General features: G+C 37.6%; 3 protein-coding genes across 5 annotated transcripts; 2 read left to right on the top strand and 1 right to left on the bottom strand.

Annotated features, from left to right (window-relative positions):
* Window positions 1–202: 202 nt before the first annotated feature.
* On the bottom strand, window positions 203–4,777 carry LOC104773946 (ABC transporter A family member 12-like). Of its 2 annotated transcripts, XR_015571386.1 has the most exons (16): window positions 4,533–4,687; window positions 4,033–4,446; window positions 3,794–3,926; window positions 3,597–3,716; window positions 3,341–3,456; window positions 3,098–3,256; window positions 2,711–2,999; window positions 2,531–2,614; window positions 2,304–2,448; window positions 2,111–2,203; window positions 1,757–1,957; window positions 1,549–1,658; window positions 1,384–1,468; window positions 1,152–1,280; window positions 949–1,054; window positions 203–850 (listed from the first exon to the last, which is right to left on the bottom strand). XR_015571386.1 is itself a non-coding variant. In XM_087472854.1 (15 exons), the coding sequence occupies exons 1-15, from the start codon at window positions 4,602–4,604 to the stop codon at window positions 462–464; spliced, it is 2,745 nt and encodes a 914-aa protein (XP_087328980.1). In that variant the 5' UTR covers window positions 4,605–4,777; the 3' UTR covers window positions 203–461. The 2 variants fall into 2 exon arrangements, 1 of the variants encoding a protein (XP_087328980.1); XM_087472854.1 differs by having other exon boundaries at window positions 2,111–2,448; window positions 4,533–4,777.
* Window positions 4,778–4,868: 91 nt separating this feature from the next.
* On the top strand, window positions 4,869–9,487 carry LOC104773947 (ABC transporter A family member 11-like). Of its 2 annotated transcripts, none has more exons than XM_087472839.1 (15): window positions 4,869–5,319; window positions 5,426–5,657; window positions 5,737–6,098; window positions 6,203–6,298; window positions 6,395–6,595; window positions 6,691–6,850; window positions 6,946–7,172; window positions 7,337–7,454; window positions 7,537–7,613; window positions 7,708–7,797; window positions 7,946–8,089; window positions 8,184–8,474; window positions 8,618–8,698; window positions 8,796–8,972; window positions 9,065–9,487. In XM_087472839.1, exons 1-15 carry the CDS (start codon window positions 4,870–4,872, stop codon window positions 9,302–9,304), a joined length of 2,946 nt encoding a protein of 981 aa, XP_087328965.1. In that variant the 5' UTR covers window position 4,869; the 3' UTR covers window positions 9,305–9,487. The 2 variants fall into 2 exon arrangements, 1 of the variants encoding a protein (XP_087328965.1); XR_015571383.1 differs by having other exon boundaries at window positions 4,926–5,319; window positions 7,708–7,814.
* Window positions 9,488–14,132: 4,645 nt separating this feature from the next.
* On the top strand, window positions 14,133–16,043 carry LOC104739073 (putative pectinesterase 63). The gene is made up of 5 exons (XM_010459325.3): window positions 14,133–14,489; window positions 14,659–14,937; window positions 15,087–15,293; window positions 15,388–15,626; window positions 15,747–16,043. The coding sequence occupies exons 1-5, from the start codon at window positions 14,280–14,282 to the stop codon at window positions 15,907–15,909; spliced, it is 1,098 nt and encodes a 365-aa protein (XP_010457627.1). The 5' UTR covers window positions 14,133–14,279; the 3' UTR covers window positions 15,910–16,043.
* Window positions 16,044–16,591: the final 548 nt, after the last annotated feature.

The following is a 16,591-nucleotide window of genomic DNA, read 5'->3' as shown; positions in this document are numbered from 1 at the left end:
TTTATTAATAGATGTTTGTGTTTGCAATGTTAGGATATGAATGTTTGCAATGTTAGGATATGAGTGTTGATATACATCTTCAACATTACAAACTACAAACAATATGTTTTGAAAAGGTGTTAAATAACCAAACCAATGCAAGTATTATCTCTATATTCTTTTTTACAGCCGTTGTGTATTCGTCTAACATTTACAATAATTATTCTAAAGAAAAAAATATATTAAATTTTGTGCTTCTCAAATTTTAAGTTATATACACACAGAATAAATAAATATGTCCCGTAATTTAACATGAAGTGTTGCTTTAGAGCATATGACCCAACCTTTGCAGAACTCTTTGATACCGCAACTCTACCCTCAACACTAAAGAACTATTAACAAAATGGTGATAAGTTTGCGTGTGTCTCAAGGCATAAATTTTTAATCAAAAAAAAAGAGAACCCTATAAATGAAAATAGCTTTTAAGACAAGGGAATAAAAGCTTGAGCAGTTCTAGCAACTTTGATGAAGACATCTTCGAGAGTTGTATCGGCAAGTCCCCAGGCAAAGACTGTGAAGTTGGATTTGGCCTTTTCAACAGAGCGAAACACCTCAGCAATCCGAACCTCTTGCTTTGGGAGCTCGAATTTCTGAGTACCAGCAAGGTGATATATCTTCTTTGCGTTGGGAGAGACAGATTTAACCAATCTCTCTACCTCTTCCTCATGTTCTGAAGATGTTGTCATCGTGAACACGTATGATCCACCATATCTGCTTTTCAGTTCCTTGGAGTTTCCTATGCATTGCAAGCCTCCATCTACGAAAATTCCCAATCTGTCGCATAGAAATTCGGCTTCTTCCATCGAGTGAGCTGGAAATTAATGTTGTCTTAATATTAAAACTAAGTTTTTAGGAGGCATATATATACTCAATTAGATTCCACAAGTTAAGAAACTAATGTATGTATACTTGTGAGAATTATTGCTGTGTTTTGTTTTGCACGCTTGATCACATCCCATAAGTTCTTCCTCGAGGCTGGATCAAGTCCTGTGCTTGGCTCATCCATATAAACCACCTAGTTTAGAGAGACGACTGAGGGTTTGTAAGTATATAATAAACTTGAGCCATTGCTTGAAAAAAATCACACAACGTACTAACAAGAATTTACGTACCTTAGGGTTCCCGATAAGCGATATGGCCACGCTAAGCCTCCTTTTCATACCTCCGCTGTAATTACCAGCAGGTTTATCGCCAACTCCTCCATCGAAAAGGCTGACACTTTTGAGAGATTCATCCACAGCCTTGAAATGATCATATATATATCCATGAATTATCATTGTCTTCAAGAATAACAACACATAAGATATGATAAGACAAAATCAGCAAGGTGTTGAACATATATACGTGTGTCAGACTAGAGCCCTTTATATTTTTAAGTCGCCCGTAAAAGAGAAGATGTTCCCTTCCTGTTAGCGTCTCCCAAAGCAGGCTGAAACCAACATGAGTGCATAAAAAGCAAAGCTTGGTAACGAAAAACAAAATTCAAAATTTATCGAGAGGATGATGTACTCATGTTGTGGGCATACGCCCATGCTCGTGTAGACTTTATTCATATCTTTGCATATATCCAAACCCTGAACCAAGGCTGTTCCAGATGACGGTCTGAGGAGCCCGGTCATCTAGTGCAACAGAAGAAAATACAGTAGTAGACTACAAAACCTGTTACTCGGAAACGTTTGTTTAATTTGCAAAACTGAAAATACTGATGAAGACTAACCATACTGATGAACGAAGTTTTACCAGCGCCATTAGGTCCAAGCATGCCGAAGCATTCTCCTAAAGGCACGCTTAGGTACAACCCTCTTACTGCCATTTTTGGCGGGTTACCATCTCTACCTGGATACACCTTTTTTAGGTCGTCACACAAGATCGCATGCCCTGTGCTACCTTCATTCCTTAATTTTTGGACCTTTTCCCTCTGATTATTTTTGTTTATATATTTATATATATATATATATATATATATATATATATATATATATATATATATACAATTTTTCGTCAGAAGTGATTTGAAATCAAAGAAACATGGATAGACAAAAAAAAAAAAAAGACTTGACTTCTTCCATACCTCTTGAGTGACATCATGTTTTTCCATATCTATGAAGACTTTTTTAGAATCCAGCCTTTGCACAGTAGGCCTCCTTGGTAGGGAAGAAGGTTTCTTGAAAGGGTTCACCAAGAAAAAGAAAGGGGACTTTCCAGATGAGAAAACTTGGTCGATATAGAAGGCTACAATGAGAACAAGAAACCACTCTACTGACATGATATAGAAAATTTCACTCATTCCGCTATCGCTGATATCTTGCCACTTCATCCCAGTTCCACGGGAGGCAAATTGCGAGAACTCATACAACCCGCGGTATAGAGAAAATCCGGGATACAACTCCAAGCCAACAATATATTCCTCTGCAAATACATTGTAAGTAATAATAACCATGAGCATTTTTTTATTTTTTTTCTTAAAGCTAAGGTTACGTTGTTGACTTACCGGGGAATGATTCACTTTCAATCAGCTTTTGGAAAAGAAAGCTGCCTAAGAGCCCAGTTCCGTAGACCAGTATGTAAGCAACGACTACAATTAAGCCATACAAGAGAGAGAATCCATTCAAATTTCAACAATGGCATGTCTTAAGAGGAGATATTCATAAAAAAATGTGATGTTGAGTACCTGTTACAGTCTTAACCTTTTCGAATATCGAAGAAAATAGAAAGGCAATGGAGATTTGCAGATTTAAGTATATAAAATAGAAAACGAACTGAATGCTATAGCCATTGAGGCGGAAGAACCTGAGTCCTATAGCAGACCCGAAGCTCACCAAAGTAATAAGATACAACATAGATATGGTGAGAAAATAGGCATATGAAATCATCCAATATGGACCATCGCCTAGCCCGTGCATTTTCATTATAATTCTTAGACGCTCTTGTTTCTCATACACCAATGATGTCAAGATCACCTGCAAGATTTATTTGCATCTTGCTATTACATTCTATGGGATGATTTAATGTCACACATATATATATATATATATATATATACTGTAAGAAAACTTACGGGGAACAAAAGAAGAACAACCCAAGTGAAGAAAAGTGGGCCAAGCATGGAGGCAATGTCTTGATTGTTTTTAGTTTCATGTTTTGGAACTTCTTTGACAAACTCAAATAATATATTTGTCCCTAATCCTTTTAGAAATTTAAGATAAGCATTTGAAATCTGCAAGGAGAGAAATACGTAGTAGCACGAGATGAGAGAATATTTCTTGAGGGTACATGATCACCATATGGTGTTATTTTTTACCAGATTGATAGAGCGGGGAACTCGGAGCAGCTTTACTCTCAGATCATCAGTGTAGGTTGAGTTATACCATATGGTCACATTGAAGTTTTTCATATCCGTGCTCATGAGATCGTATGCTAAGGCAACGAAAAAGGCACAGTCACACTCGGATGTTTAACATGGTAGGTATGTTTGTGTGTGCCTCATAAAATTAATTTCAAACCCCCATCCATATATAAGATAAAGTCATGAAATTAAAAGACATAATTTAACAAACCTGCAGCGACCTCATTTGTCATCCCCGCAGGGTTTCCCCTCCAGCTACCCTTGTAAATTTCATCATTGACCTCTATAGAGTTATTTCTCCAGAGACATAACCCTTGAACACACTTCACATCTGTGATAATATATAATCTATCAAAGTGAAGAAAAATGCATTTCTTACGTCAAGAGCCTTAGCCAAAATTATAGTACCTGCATGAAATTGTCCGATCGAGAGTGGCCATGTGGAGTTTGCACTGCACGAAGATTGGATACTGTAAATAGGGATATCATAACCAAACCCTGGGTCTTCATAATTGTCTTTGCCTGCTGAAACTGTTGAACCCTGAAAGCCATGGTGATCTCTCGAGTAAAAGAAGTGGTTACGTACGTTGAGAGATAATGAGAATCATGCAATTAATGCACTCAGAGATAGCGAGAGACATATATACCAAAACGTTATTGGCTAAAGTAGGCAAGAGGTTGGAGGAATTAACCACAAAAGAAGTGGCCGTGAAGATATTCGCGGATAAAGCTTTTCCAAGGGACAATTTATCACCAGTGACAAGTATCGTTACAGGACAAGATCCTGTTACTCTGCATGACTTGTCAGGGAGGTCTCTGTAGGAAAAGAAATCGGCCTTAACAGAACGGAGTTCATCTTGTGGAATCTGCATCATCGGAGGCAACAATGGAGGGTTCGGGATGGCACAATTGACACCAAGTAAACCAGCGTTGCTTCCACAATCAGACATATCAGAGATACTCTTCAATAAAGAATCAAGAACCTTTTGAATTGCCAGCAGAAGTAAGCAGAGGAAAAGTGGAACCAGGATGAGCCGAACATTCGTCCATATGTGTTTCCTCTGCCATTTCAGGGTTAGATCGCTCCTTGTTCAACACAAAACACTTTTATATCTAAGAAACTTGGGCAATATAAAAAAATACATACCTGGTAGGTTAAGTTCTTCCTAAGTAACGCATTGGCTTGCGTCCAAAAACTTGCCGGACTAGGATTCACCATTGATGAAGAAATTAACAAAATAATCTCACTTCGTGTTTTTTTTTTTTTTCTTGCCAATTGAATAATAGTTTCTTCTTTAAACTTTGATAAGGTTATTTTTAGTGTGAAAGAAATGTGGTCCCAAGAAGAAAAAAAATGTGGTCTCAGTTTTACACAATTTTCAAGCTACGGATGAAATTTAGTCAACCTAAAAAAAAAGTGGAAACAAAAGATGGATTGCTTTTTTTTTTCTTTCTTTTTTTTTTTTCTAATATTAGTATGTGCGATGTGGGAGGGGCACCTATTAGAAAATAAATTTGGTATTCCTAAGACAAAATTATTTCAAAAAGAAAGAAAGACATTGATAATGATTTTGCAAGAAGGCTTGCCGCTTCTCTACCAGCAGTTCACGGCGTTGTTTAGGAAGAATCTATTGCTTTCATGGCGAAACAAGAGAGCCATGTTTCTTCAAATATTCTCTTCCTTCTTCTTCATCCTTCTCATATTTGGTATAGAGGAAGCCATGAAGGCAAGCGAAGCATCCTCATCAGCGTACAAGAATGTCACTGATCCTACACTAATGGTTTTCCCGCCGATTCTTCCTTGTGAGGACAAGTTCTTTGTGGAGCTCCCTTGTTATGACTTCGTGTGGAGTGGGAACCAAAGTCGTCGCGTGAATGATATAGTCTCTGCAATTATGGCTAACAATCCAAGGAGACCAATTCCAACCAACAAGGTAACACGCATATTACGGTGACTACTTTTTTTTTTTTTTTTGTTAAGATTATGCATGCATGTGACTATTATACAAGTAAATAATGTGTTGGATTTGATATGTTCAGGTTCAATCATTCAAGGAGCCAAACGAGGTAGATGCATGGCTTCTTTCACATCCGTTGCAAGTTCCAGGAGCTTTACATTTTGTGGAAAGGAATGCTACAGTAATCAGCTATGGTATTCAAACAAATTCGTCCGCGGAGAGAAAACGTGGTCAGGCTGAAGATCCAACGTTTAAGTTCCTTGTTCCTCTTCAAGTCGCTGCAGAGCGTGAAATCGCAAGGTCCTTGATTGGAGGTATACCATTCTTGAATCTCTGAGTACTACCGATTAATTCTTTACCGGCCAACACTAGTTTTCTTTTTTTTTTTTTCAGATCCAAAGTTTAGTTGGGGTTTTGGATTTAAGGAATTTGCGCGTCCAGCTATCATAGGTGAAAGTGTCTCTACAATCTCATTCATGGGACCAGTGTTCTTTCTTGCTTTCTCCATGTTTGGTTTTGTTCTCCAACTCGGTTCCCTTGTTACCGAGAAAGAGCTAAAACTTCGGCAGGCAATGACAATGATGGGTGTTTATGATTCTGCATACTGGTTGTCATGGCTCTTATGGGAAGGAATCCTTACCTTTGTCTCCTCACTTTTCTTGGTCCTCTTCGGAATGATGTTTCGGTTTGATTTTTTCTTGAACAACAGTTTTCTTGTTGTCTTCCTACTTTTTTTGCTTTTTCAGTTTAACATGGTACGTAAGAATTAACCTTCATGACATTCTAATAATTAACTTTCTAAGATATGTTCCTGCATAGATCATGCATTTTTATGTTATCTTATTTATCATGTTGCTAGATTGGCCTTGCATTCGCGATATCATCTTTCATTAGGAAATCATCTTCAGCAACAACTGTCGGTTTCCTTGTGTTTCTGATTGGTTTTATAACACAGGTTTGCATGGTTTCTCTAGCTAAAATATATAGTTAAATTGGTTTGTCAAAATTAAAATCTTAAAATTATTTTACTTAGTTGCAATTCTGACTACAGATTGTATCAGCTACTGGATTCCCTTATTCCAGCGCATATGCAGTTTCTCGCCGGGTGATGTGGTCTCTTTTTCCACCCAACACCTTTTCTGCGGGCCTTAAGATTCTTCTTGATGCAACCTCAACTCCCACAACCCCTGGAATTAGTTGGAGTAAAAGAGCCGTATGTGAAGGGAACCAACCAACTTGTGTAATTTCTATTGTATGTGGTCACTCAAAATAATTTTTCACTATACTAGTATTTACGTTGTCTATTAACATTCTCAAACATCTTCTTTTTTTCTTTTTCTTTGGTAGAACATTGTATACCAGTGGCTTCTTGGGACATTCCTGTTCTGGTTCGGTCTGGCTATCTATTTTGACAATATAATTCCCAACACGTCCGGTGTAAGAAAACCAATCTTCTACTTTTTCGCACCTGGTTATTGGACTGGCAAAGGAGGCAACAAAGTGGAAGGTAATTTCTCCTCCCTCCCCCGGGCACTTAAGAAAAATATATTATATTCTTTGTGTTGGGAAACATAAGTATAACAATGTTTCTACACTTTACAGAAGGTAGCATTTTTAGCTGTATTGGTTCAGTTCCACCTGCGGAGCATCATACGCCAGAGGACAAAGATGTGCTTGAAGAAGAGACAGAAGTTAAACAACAAGCAATGGATGGAATAGTTGATCCTAACATTGCAGTCCAGATACATGGTCTTGTGAAAACATATCCTGGAACAACAAAGCTTGGATGCTGCAAATGCACGAAAACTTCGCCTTTTCATGCTGTAAAGGTATTTCCTATAAAAAAAAAAATTGTTTCAGTCCATTGCAAAATTTAACATGGTAGTGCGTGTGTGTTCTATGCCAAGTTTATTGAACAAGTTCTAGTGTTCATTGTCCCTCGTTATATCCAACATGCAACAATGGGTAATTAATTCATTGAAATATGTTTTAGGGTTTGTGGTTGAATATTGCCAAAGATCAGTTGTTTTGTCTTCTTGGACCCAATGGCGCAGGGAAAACAACTTCTATTAGTTGTTTGACTGGCATTAACCCAGTTACTGGTGGTGATGGTAAGTATCTGTTAGACTTAAGCAAATTCTCGAAGCATTTTTAACCATTCTAATAAGATCCATTTGATTTTACTTAAAACAGCTCTTATTTATGGAGACTCCATAAGAAGTTCGGTGGGTATGTCTAACATTCGTAAAATGATAGGAGTGTGTCCCCAGGTAAGTCAGTTTCATAGGTGTTTCTAGCGTTGTCTCGTACACAATAATCTCTTACACAATACTTTTTTTCTCTTTTTTGTTTTTTCTTTAACAGTTTGATATTCTTTGGGATGCTTTGTCTAGTGAAGAGCACCTCCACCTCTTTGCTAGCATCAAAGGGTTGCCGCAAGAATCGATCGCATCGGTACATCACCGAAAATAGTATAAGATTTACTTTTCTTTTTACGGCTGCGAAGATGTTTAATTAATGATTTTATTGAAGTTTCTGGTTTATATATAATATGCAAACTTATCGGTTTCTTTTGCTTAAAAATTTCACTTATGTTATATAGACTGCTGAGAAGTTACTGGCGGACGTAAAACTGACTGGATCGGCGAAGGTTAGAGCAGGAAGTTATAGTGGTGGAATGAAACGTCGACTCAGTGTTGCAGTAGCACTCATTGGTGATCCCAAGCTGGTCTTCTTAGATGAACCGGCATGTCGAGTTGACACATTCTTGTTAATTTATATTGTTACGTACATAAAATCAGTTTTATTATATTGGTTGTTTAATTTTACATGGATTGTAGACAACTGGAATGGACCCTATCACGAGGAGACATGTGTGGGACATTATACAAGAGTCAAAGAAAGGTCGAGCCATTATACTAACAACGCATTCTATGGAGGAAGCTGATATTTTAAGTGATCGAATAGGGATCATGGCTAAAGGCAGGCTCCGTTGCATTGGGACCTCAATCAGGTTAAAATCCCGCTTTGGCACGGGATTTGTTGCTACCGTTAGCTTCATCGAAAGCAAAAATGACAATAACATCGCTACTGGAGCTTCGCACGAGCCTTTGAAGAAATTCTTCAAAGAGGTACATACACTCAAAAGTATACTAGCAACCATTTTCTTTTTTTGTCGTCAAGCAACATTTTTTTTTTTTGGGTGCTAATATAACGTTTAGGTGCCTAAGCAAATTATATAATTTTTTTTTTTTTTTTTTTTTTGGGTTGGCAGCACCTGGAAGTTGAACCAACAGAAGAAAACAGAGCTTTCATGACTTTTGTTATCCCCCACGACAAAGAAAAACTTTTGACGGTACCAATTAAAGCTCCTATAGATTTCCATCTATCTATGCTAATCTATGATATATGTTCATCAAATATTGTTTCTCTGTGATCTCAATGGTCAATAGGGTTTTTTTGAGGAGCTACAAAACAGAGAATCTGAATTTGGAATCTCGGACATCCAACTCGGTCTTGCGACTCTTGAAGAAGTGTTTCTGAATATCGCAAGACGTGCTGAACTAGAAACCGCAACAGCTGAAGGAAACATGGTTACTCTGGAGTTAAAATCAGGCATCTCACTAGAGGTTAGTCAAAAATCCACGTATACATATTAGTCGAATTAATGCAGAGTTGAGACATTTAAATTAATTACTGTATATATGGGTTAATGTCTTAGATACCTGTGGGAGCAAGATTTGTTGGGATCCCTGAAACAGAAAACGCAGAGAATCCAAGTGGAGTAATGGTGGAAGTGTACTGGCAACAAGACGGGTCAGGATCGATGTGCATCTCAGGACACTCATCAGAGATGCGGGTACCACAGAATGTTCCGGTGACACGTCCACCATCACCAAATGAATTAGGAGGACTTAAAGAGCTACGACAAGGTGTTCGTGGTATTGTGATTGATTTATGAATCTGACAATTCAATACTTGTCGTGGTTGGAATCGTGAACAAAGATTCATAGTATAGAGGGTTAAAGTTGTACCAAAAGTTTACATTGAGTTTTTTGTTTGTTCAATATGACAAAAGTAAGCACACACACTGTATATAGATGTTTCAGATAAGGTTGTGGTTTAATTAGTTTGGTTACATGTATATGTGCTCACAAGTACCTAGTTAATAATATATAGCGATACAATAAATCCTGGCCTCAGAGATATTATTAACCGCTTATATATAGATGACGCCATGACGGAAATAAAACTCGTCGTGTTGACAATGTCAAACACGATATATACGTAAGATGAGCACCATTACGTTCTTTTCATCTTTTAAAACAACAACACTCGTTGACAAACTTAAAACGCAAGGTTTTGAAAATTAAACAAACACGAGATTTTGAGAGAGTTAATTTGATTCTTATTTGAGTTCACGAGCAAAATGAAAAAGAATGAATCTGTGAAATGTTTTCTGTATTCTCAAATCGTAACAAACTTTACATGTATGTATTATATACACTAAACCAATCTAAACCAATTCCTAATAAACTGGAAATTAATCTAATAAGCTTAACCAATATATACAATCTAATACCCCCCTCAAGATGGAGACGAGTAGATGTTGATGACTCCCATCTTACCAATATTAGCACTGAAGAGAGCCGGAGGTAAAGCTTTGGTTAAGATGTCAGCAAGCTGATTGCCAGTGCGAACAAACATGGTGTTGAGAACACCATCTTCAATCGCCTCTTTGACCTTGTGACAATCAAATTCTATATGTTTCGTCCGTTCATGATAAACAGAGTTACTCGCGATGTGGAGAGCAGCCTCGTTATCACAATACAAATAAGCAGGAAGAGAGAAAGGTACCCGGAATGCTTTCAAGATATATGTGAACAACAACAACTCCTTGGTAATCACACTCATGGCTCGATACTCAGATTCTGCAGAGCTCATCGAAACCATGTCTTGTTTCTTGGATCTCCAAGATACCAATGACTGACCAATGAATATAGCATAGCCAGTAACAGAGCGCCTACTATTAGGGCAAGCTCCCAAATCTGCATCAGAAAATCCTCGAAGCGAGAAGTCATCATCCTTCCCATAGAATAAGCCATGTCCAATGGTACCCTTCAAGTAACGAAGTACCTTATGTGCAGCTTGAAGATAAAACTTTCGCGGAGCAGATGAATACTGAGCAAGCTTAGAAACTGCAAAAGTAAAGTATGGCCGAGTGATAGTCAGATACTGAAGCTTTCCAATCAATCTGCGATACTGCTTCGTATCCGTTAAAAGTGCAAGTGTAGAATCAGAAGGATGAGCAGGTTCAACTTCATATTCGTCATCACCTGCAGATACTGGAGGAACCTTCTTCTTCTTTCGTCAAGAGAAACTAGTCAAAGACATTTGCTGATCTGGCTTCATGGGAACATCAGATGGCTTGCAATCCGAAAAACTAGTCGTCTCCAACAAGTCAAGAACATATTTCCTCTGAGTGAGACATATCCCTTCCTCATTTCTTGCAATCTCAATGCCAAGAAAATATTTAGGTGTACCAAGATCTCGAAGTTGGAAAACCAAACTTAGTTGATCTCGTAGAGTGTAAGCCATGGTGGAATCCGTAGTTGCAATGAGAATGTCATCTACGTATACCAAGACAACTAAGAACTGACCATTTTCTTCTTTCACGAAAAGAGTATGATCACCATGACATGTGTCGAAGCCAAATCCCACAAGAGTAGTCTTGAACTTCAGAAACCACTGTCTCAACGCCTGTTTGAGACCATAGATCGATTTATGCAACCTACAAACCGCATTAGGAGAGAAAACTTCTCCTTGTAACTCAGCATAGCCTGGTGGTAACTTCATGTAGATTTCCTCATCGAGGTCACCATTCAAGAATGCATTAGATATGTCTAATTGATGTAAAAACCATTGCATCTTGGGTGCGAGAGAAAAGATCATCTTCACCGTTGCCATCTTTGCAACCGCAGAAAAAGTGTTAGTGAAATTGATTCCCTCTCGTTGAGTGTATCCCTTCGCCACCAGTCTAGCCTTATACCTTTCAATACTTCCATCAGCGTGGTACTTGATCGTGAATACCCATTTGCAACCTACAGCCACTTTAACATTAGGTAAATCACAAACACTCCAAGTTTTGGTCCTTATAAAAGCTCCAATCTTCTTTCCTTCAGCATCAACCCATACCTTGCCCAGCCTAGCTTCTGAAATTTTTTTAGGGATTTTCGACTTTGCAATAGCATTAATAAAAGCACAGAAAGGCTGAGATACGTATGAATAAGAAATATAGTTTGCAAGTGGATATGGAGAAGTATTAGTTTTAGTAAGAGTGTTATTATTATAACAATGAAAGTCCTGCAAATGGGAAGGCAGTCTTCTCTGCCTGGTTGGTCTAAGGTCAGAAGGAACATAAACCATAGAAGATATGTCTCATCATAATTGTGAGGAGCATCGGAAGATGATTGCACTAAAGGCAAATGTTCATCTGTGATTTTAGCAGGGAGAGTAATATGAGGAAAGAAAGTCTTTGCATCATCCGAGATAGTAGATGATGCAAAAGGAAAGATATCCTCATAAAAAATGACATGTCGTGAAATTGAAACTGAGTATGTCTCTATATCTAATAGCTTGTAACCTTTGTAACCCGAGGGATATCCTAGGAAAATGCAAGCCTTAGCTCTAGGGTCAAACTTAGTCCTAGACTTAGGTGAAGTAGAGACATAACAAAGACAACCAAAGGCTTTTAAACTATGATAATCTGGGATCTTAGAAGTTAATCTTTCGTAGGGTGTTTTATTGTCTATAACCGGAGAAGGTAACCTATTAATAAGGAAGACCGCTGTAAGAACACAATATCCCCGATATTCTAATGGAACACCATATTGAAACATAAGAGCCCTAGCGACATTTAACAAATGTTGATGTTTTCTTTCTACAACTGAGTTCTGTTCAGGGGTTTCAGGACATGAATGATATGCTTTTATGCCATGCTTCAAATATAAATCAGTAAATTTCAATTCATGAGCATTATCAGACCGCACAGAACAAACTTTAATGTTATATTGAGTTTCTACTAACTTTAGGAAACCAGGAAAAACATTGATAACATCAGATTTCTGTTTGAGCATGTATAACCAAGTAGCGCGACTAAAATCATCAACAATTGTCAAGAAATACCTATAACCATCGACTGTTGGAACAGAAAACGGACCCCAAGTATCAATATGAATAATTCAATCATCTTATCTCTCATATGATTCAATGATTGAAAATGTAAATGCTTTTGTTTTGATAGATGACAAACATGACAATGAGTTTTATCTTTATTTATTTTCGACTTGGAAAGCAACAATACATCAGAAATAGATTCTATCTTAGCAATAGATGGATGTCCTAACCTTTTATGCCACATATATGTATTAACCGAAGAGACAGAACAAACAGACTTACCAGGAAAAGAAGAACTAGAGACATTAACAAGGGTCTTATCCAAATGCAGAACGTATAAATTTGCAACTTGACTACCTTTGCCAATCATTAGGTCTTGAGTAAGAGCCTGTATCACACAATCATCAGAAGTAAAACTGACTTTAGACCTTAAAGACTTTGTGATAACACTGACACTCAACAAGTTAAATTTAAATTCAGGTATATGCAACACATTATGTAAGTACAATGCATCAGTAAGCTGTATATATCCGGTTCCTTCTATTTTAACAGTCTGACCATTGGGAAGACGGACAAAGGTTCTATCTAAAGATCTATAATCGTATAATCGACATAAAGGTTTCTCTCATATGTAACATGATGACTAGCTCCTGAATCTATGACCCAAGCTCTAAAAGACAGCTCAGTTTCATGAGGTATAGAAGAGGTCAACATGTCATAGAAACTGAAATCGTATAGAGAGAGAAATGTACTAGATATCTGTGAGATAGTTGGTACGGAGTTTGAAGTTGAAGCTATGGCTTTATCAGGGCATGAAGTGACACTCGAAGACTGAATCTTGGTGCTTAGATAAGAGATCATCTGTTGGAGTTGGTCATTTGACATATCTTCGTTGAGACTCTCCTTAGGTGTATCTTTAATATCCTCCACATGACCAGTACTAGCCAAGTTAGCACTCCCAACGTAGTTATTCTTCTTTGCTCTTGGATGTCCTGGAGGATAGCCATAAAATTTGTAGCATTTATCCGCAGTATGTCCAACACACGAGCAATGAGAATACTTAGGTTTCTGGAAGTTTCTTTGTGCCATTAGGATTGAATTTTGATCCGGGATCATAGCTTGAGATTGAAAAGCAGTAGGATTAGAGATTGGTTGAGAAGACACTCCTACAACTCTCTGACTCTCATCTTGATCCAAAATGTTGTAGATGTCGTTCAAACTTGAAGCACGATTGCATGTTCCTTTATTTTCCTATGTAATGTAACGTAGGCATTTATGTACCGGTTTTGATTCTCTCAAAGTTTGTGATACTCCAAAAAAAAAAAACACTATTTTGATATAAATCAAATCTGTAGTTGATTTCTATAGCGATTTAAACAGAAACTAATTCAGAACTATATATATGTATATATATATATGCCTATATGGGATATCATAACGCCATGCATGTTTGGTTTAGACGTGTAGTATTGAAAAATTTCTTCTATATATATATTAGCTAATCATTTGTTCCAAAAATAAAACTAATACTAAAATAGTTTTGTAGATAAAATAATAAACTATGACAGTACGTAACATATATATATAGAATTTGTGAAGGGATAAAAATGATTAAAGAAGAGGAACCAGAAACCAATTTAGCAAAACTTAATGGCATCGGGTATTCTTCGCTTTTCAGAAATGGTATATAAAAACCATAAGAAAGTGTTTTAGAAAAGTAGTAAAAAAACATAATACCAAATAATAGTAATATTAGAACAATGGGATACAATTCTGTGTCCCTAATAGTAACAAGCCTGCTCGTGGTGATTACATCGCCGGTGGTTTTCGCTAACGATGCAGCACCAATTCCGCAGAACAAAGGCGGAATCGAGCAGTGGTTCAACACCAACGTCCCGTCGTTGGCTAGTAGAAAAAGTACATTAGATCCAGCTCTATTGGCCGCCGAGGCTAAGCCACGTATCATCAAGGCATGATAATATTTGTAAACATGCATTACAATTAATAGAGACGTTTTCTTATGTTTTCAACAAACAACATGTTATTTATTTATTTTTGTCGTCATTGCGATATTTTAAATGATATTATTTAGGATTTTTGGGTTTTAGCATAAGATATATTTTGGACCTACGAGTGCAGGTGGAACAAAATGGAAGAGGCCAGTTCAAGACAATAACCGAAGCGATAAAGAGTGTACAGGCAGGGAACACTGGGCGTGTGATCATCAAGGTAGGTCCTGGTGTATACAAAGAGAAGGTCACAATAGATAGAAACAAGCCCTTCATCACACTGTACGGTCATCCAAATGCAATGCCGGTATTGACATACGACGGTACCGCATTACGATATGGGACAGTCGATAGCGCAACTCTCATTGTCTTGTCCGACTATTTCATGGCTATTAACATCATCGTTAAGGTATATATATCTCGTAAGATTTGTTCTTATATTTGTCTCGAAATATGTTGGCTAATCAGGACAGTTTATGATCTTCTTACATGTGACATTTTACTCTTGAAAGGAAAAAGTAGTTTCAAAACATAATAACATTTTTTTTTTTTTTTCAGAATTCTGCGCCTATGCCGGATGGTAAGATGAAGGGTGCACAAGCTTTATCTATGAGAATCTCTGGCAACAAAGCAGCTTTCTACAACTGTAAATTTTACGGTTATCAAGACACGATTTGCGATGACGCCGGAAACCATTTCTTCAAAGACTGCTACATCGAAGGCACATTTGATTTCATCTTTGGAAGCGGACGCTCTCTATACCTCGTACCTACCTAACTAGACCACTTGCTCAACCAATTCATGCTATATATAAATACAATTACGATAATCTTTAACGGTAAAATTAATTTTAAAATAGGGTACACAACTAAACGTTGTGGGAGATGGAATCAGAGTGATCACAGCTCATGCGGGAAAAACCGCGCAAGAGAAAACCGGATACACGTTCGTGCACTGCAAGGTTACAGGGACTGGAACCGGGATCTACTTGGGTCGAGCATGGATGAGCCACCCGAAGGTTGTTTACGCATACACCGATATGTCAAGTGTCGTGGACCCATCTGGATGGCAAGCAAACCGCGACATCGGACGTGACAAGTATGTATAGTCCAAACCATAGTATATCAATCCAAAACTCTATACATATATATATATATATATATATATATATATATATATATAGTACATAATTTATTAATGCAAATTATTGATGAGCAGGACGGTGTTCTATGGAGAGTATAAGTGCACAGGACCAGGATCGCTCAAGGCGAAAAGAGTTAAGTTTACACAATACATTGACGACATTAAAGCTAAATACTTCATCTCGCTTGGCTACATCCAAGGATCCAGCTGGCTTCTTCCTCCTCCCAAATTAATGTAACTACCAAATTAATCAACATCTCCCTATCTACACTACTTTGTTTGATTTTTTTTTAAAAACATGTGTATAGAGGAGCTGAGGATTGTGTATTGTTTTGCTTTTACGAGGAATGAGAATCAATGGTTTATAACAAATCTCTACTTAGGTTTTAATGTTTAAAGAAAGAAAACTAAACTAAAACACAAAATTTTTATTAAAAAAAATCCTCAAACTCATTGGTGTATGCCCTAGCTCTCGAGAAACAGGGCATGTAAGCTCATTGTTCTGAAGAAACAGAGTTTCCATGTTCTTGAGATTATCCAATTCTGCATGAATTTATGCTTTCAAGCTGCCAGAGGACACAGTGTTGGTGCCACTGAAGCTCTTCTTGCTGAGTACGCGTAGTAGATTAAGGGTTCCCAGTTCCCTTTCTAACATGGCTGTGTGTATCTAAATTGGGGCGTGAGGCTGATCCATGAGAAAGGCGGAAGAGTTTATCGCGGTCAATGACATCAAGAACGCTGATGGTATTAGTATCCAAGCCCTTCGGAAACACATGTAAGTCTCAGAGACTCTGTGGACTCTAGTGAAGTGCTTGTACATGAGTTGGGTGGTGTCGTGAACTGAACCAAGACTTCACCAAACACAGCCTAACATTTATACAGATCCTTTCTCTCTATTTTTTCCTGACTCCGTTTAACTC

The sequence above is a fragment of the Camelina sativa genome, chromosome 2 (genome assembly GCF_030686135.1).
Source record: "Camelina sativa cultivar CO46 ecotype springtype chromosome 2, ASM3068613v1".
Taxonomy (NCBI): domain Eukaryota; kingdom Viridiplantae; phylum Streptophyta; class Magnoliopsida; order Brassicales; family Brassicaceae; genus Camelina; species Camelina sativa.
This window is presented reverse-complemented; position numbering and strand designations above follow the sequence as displayed.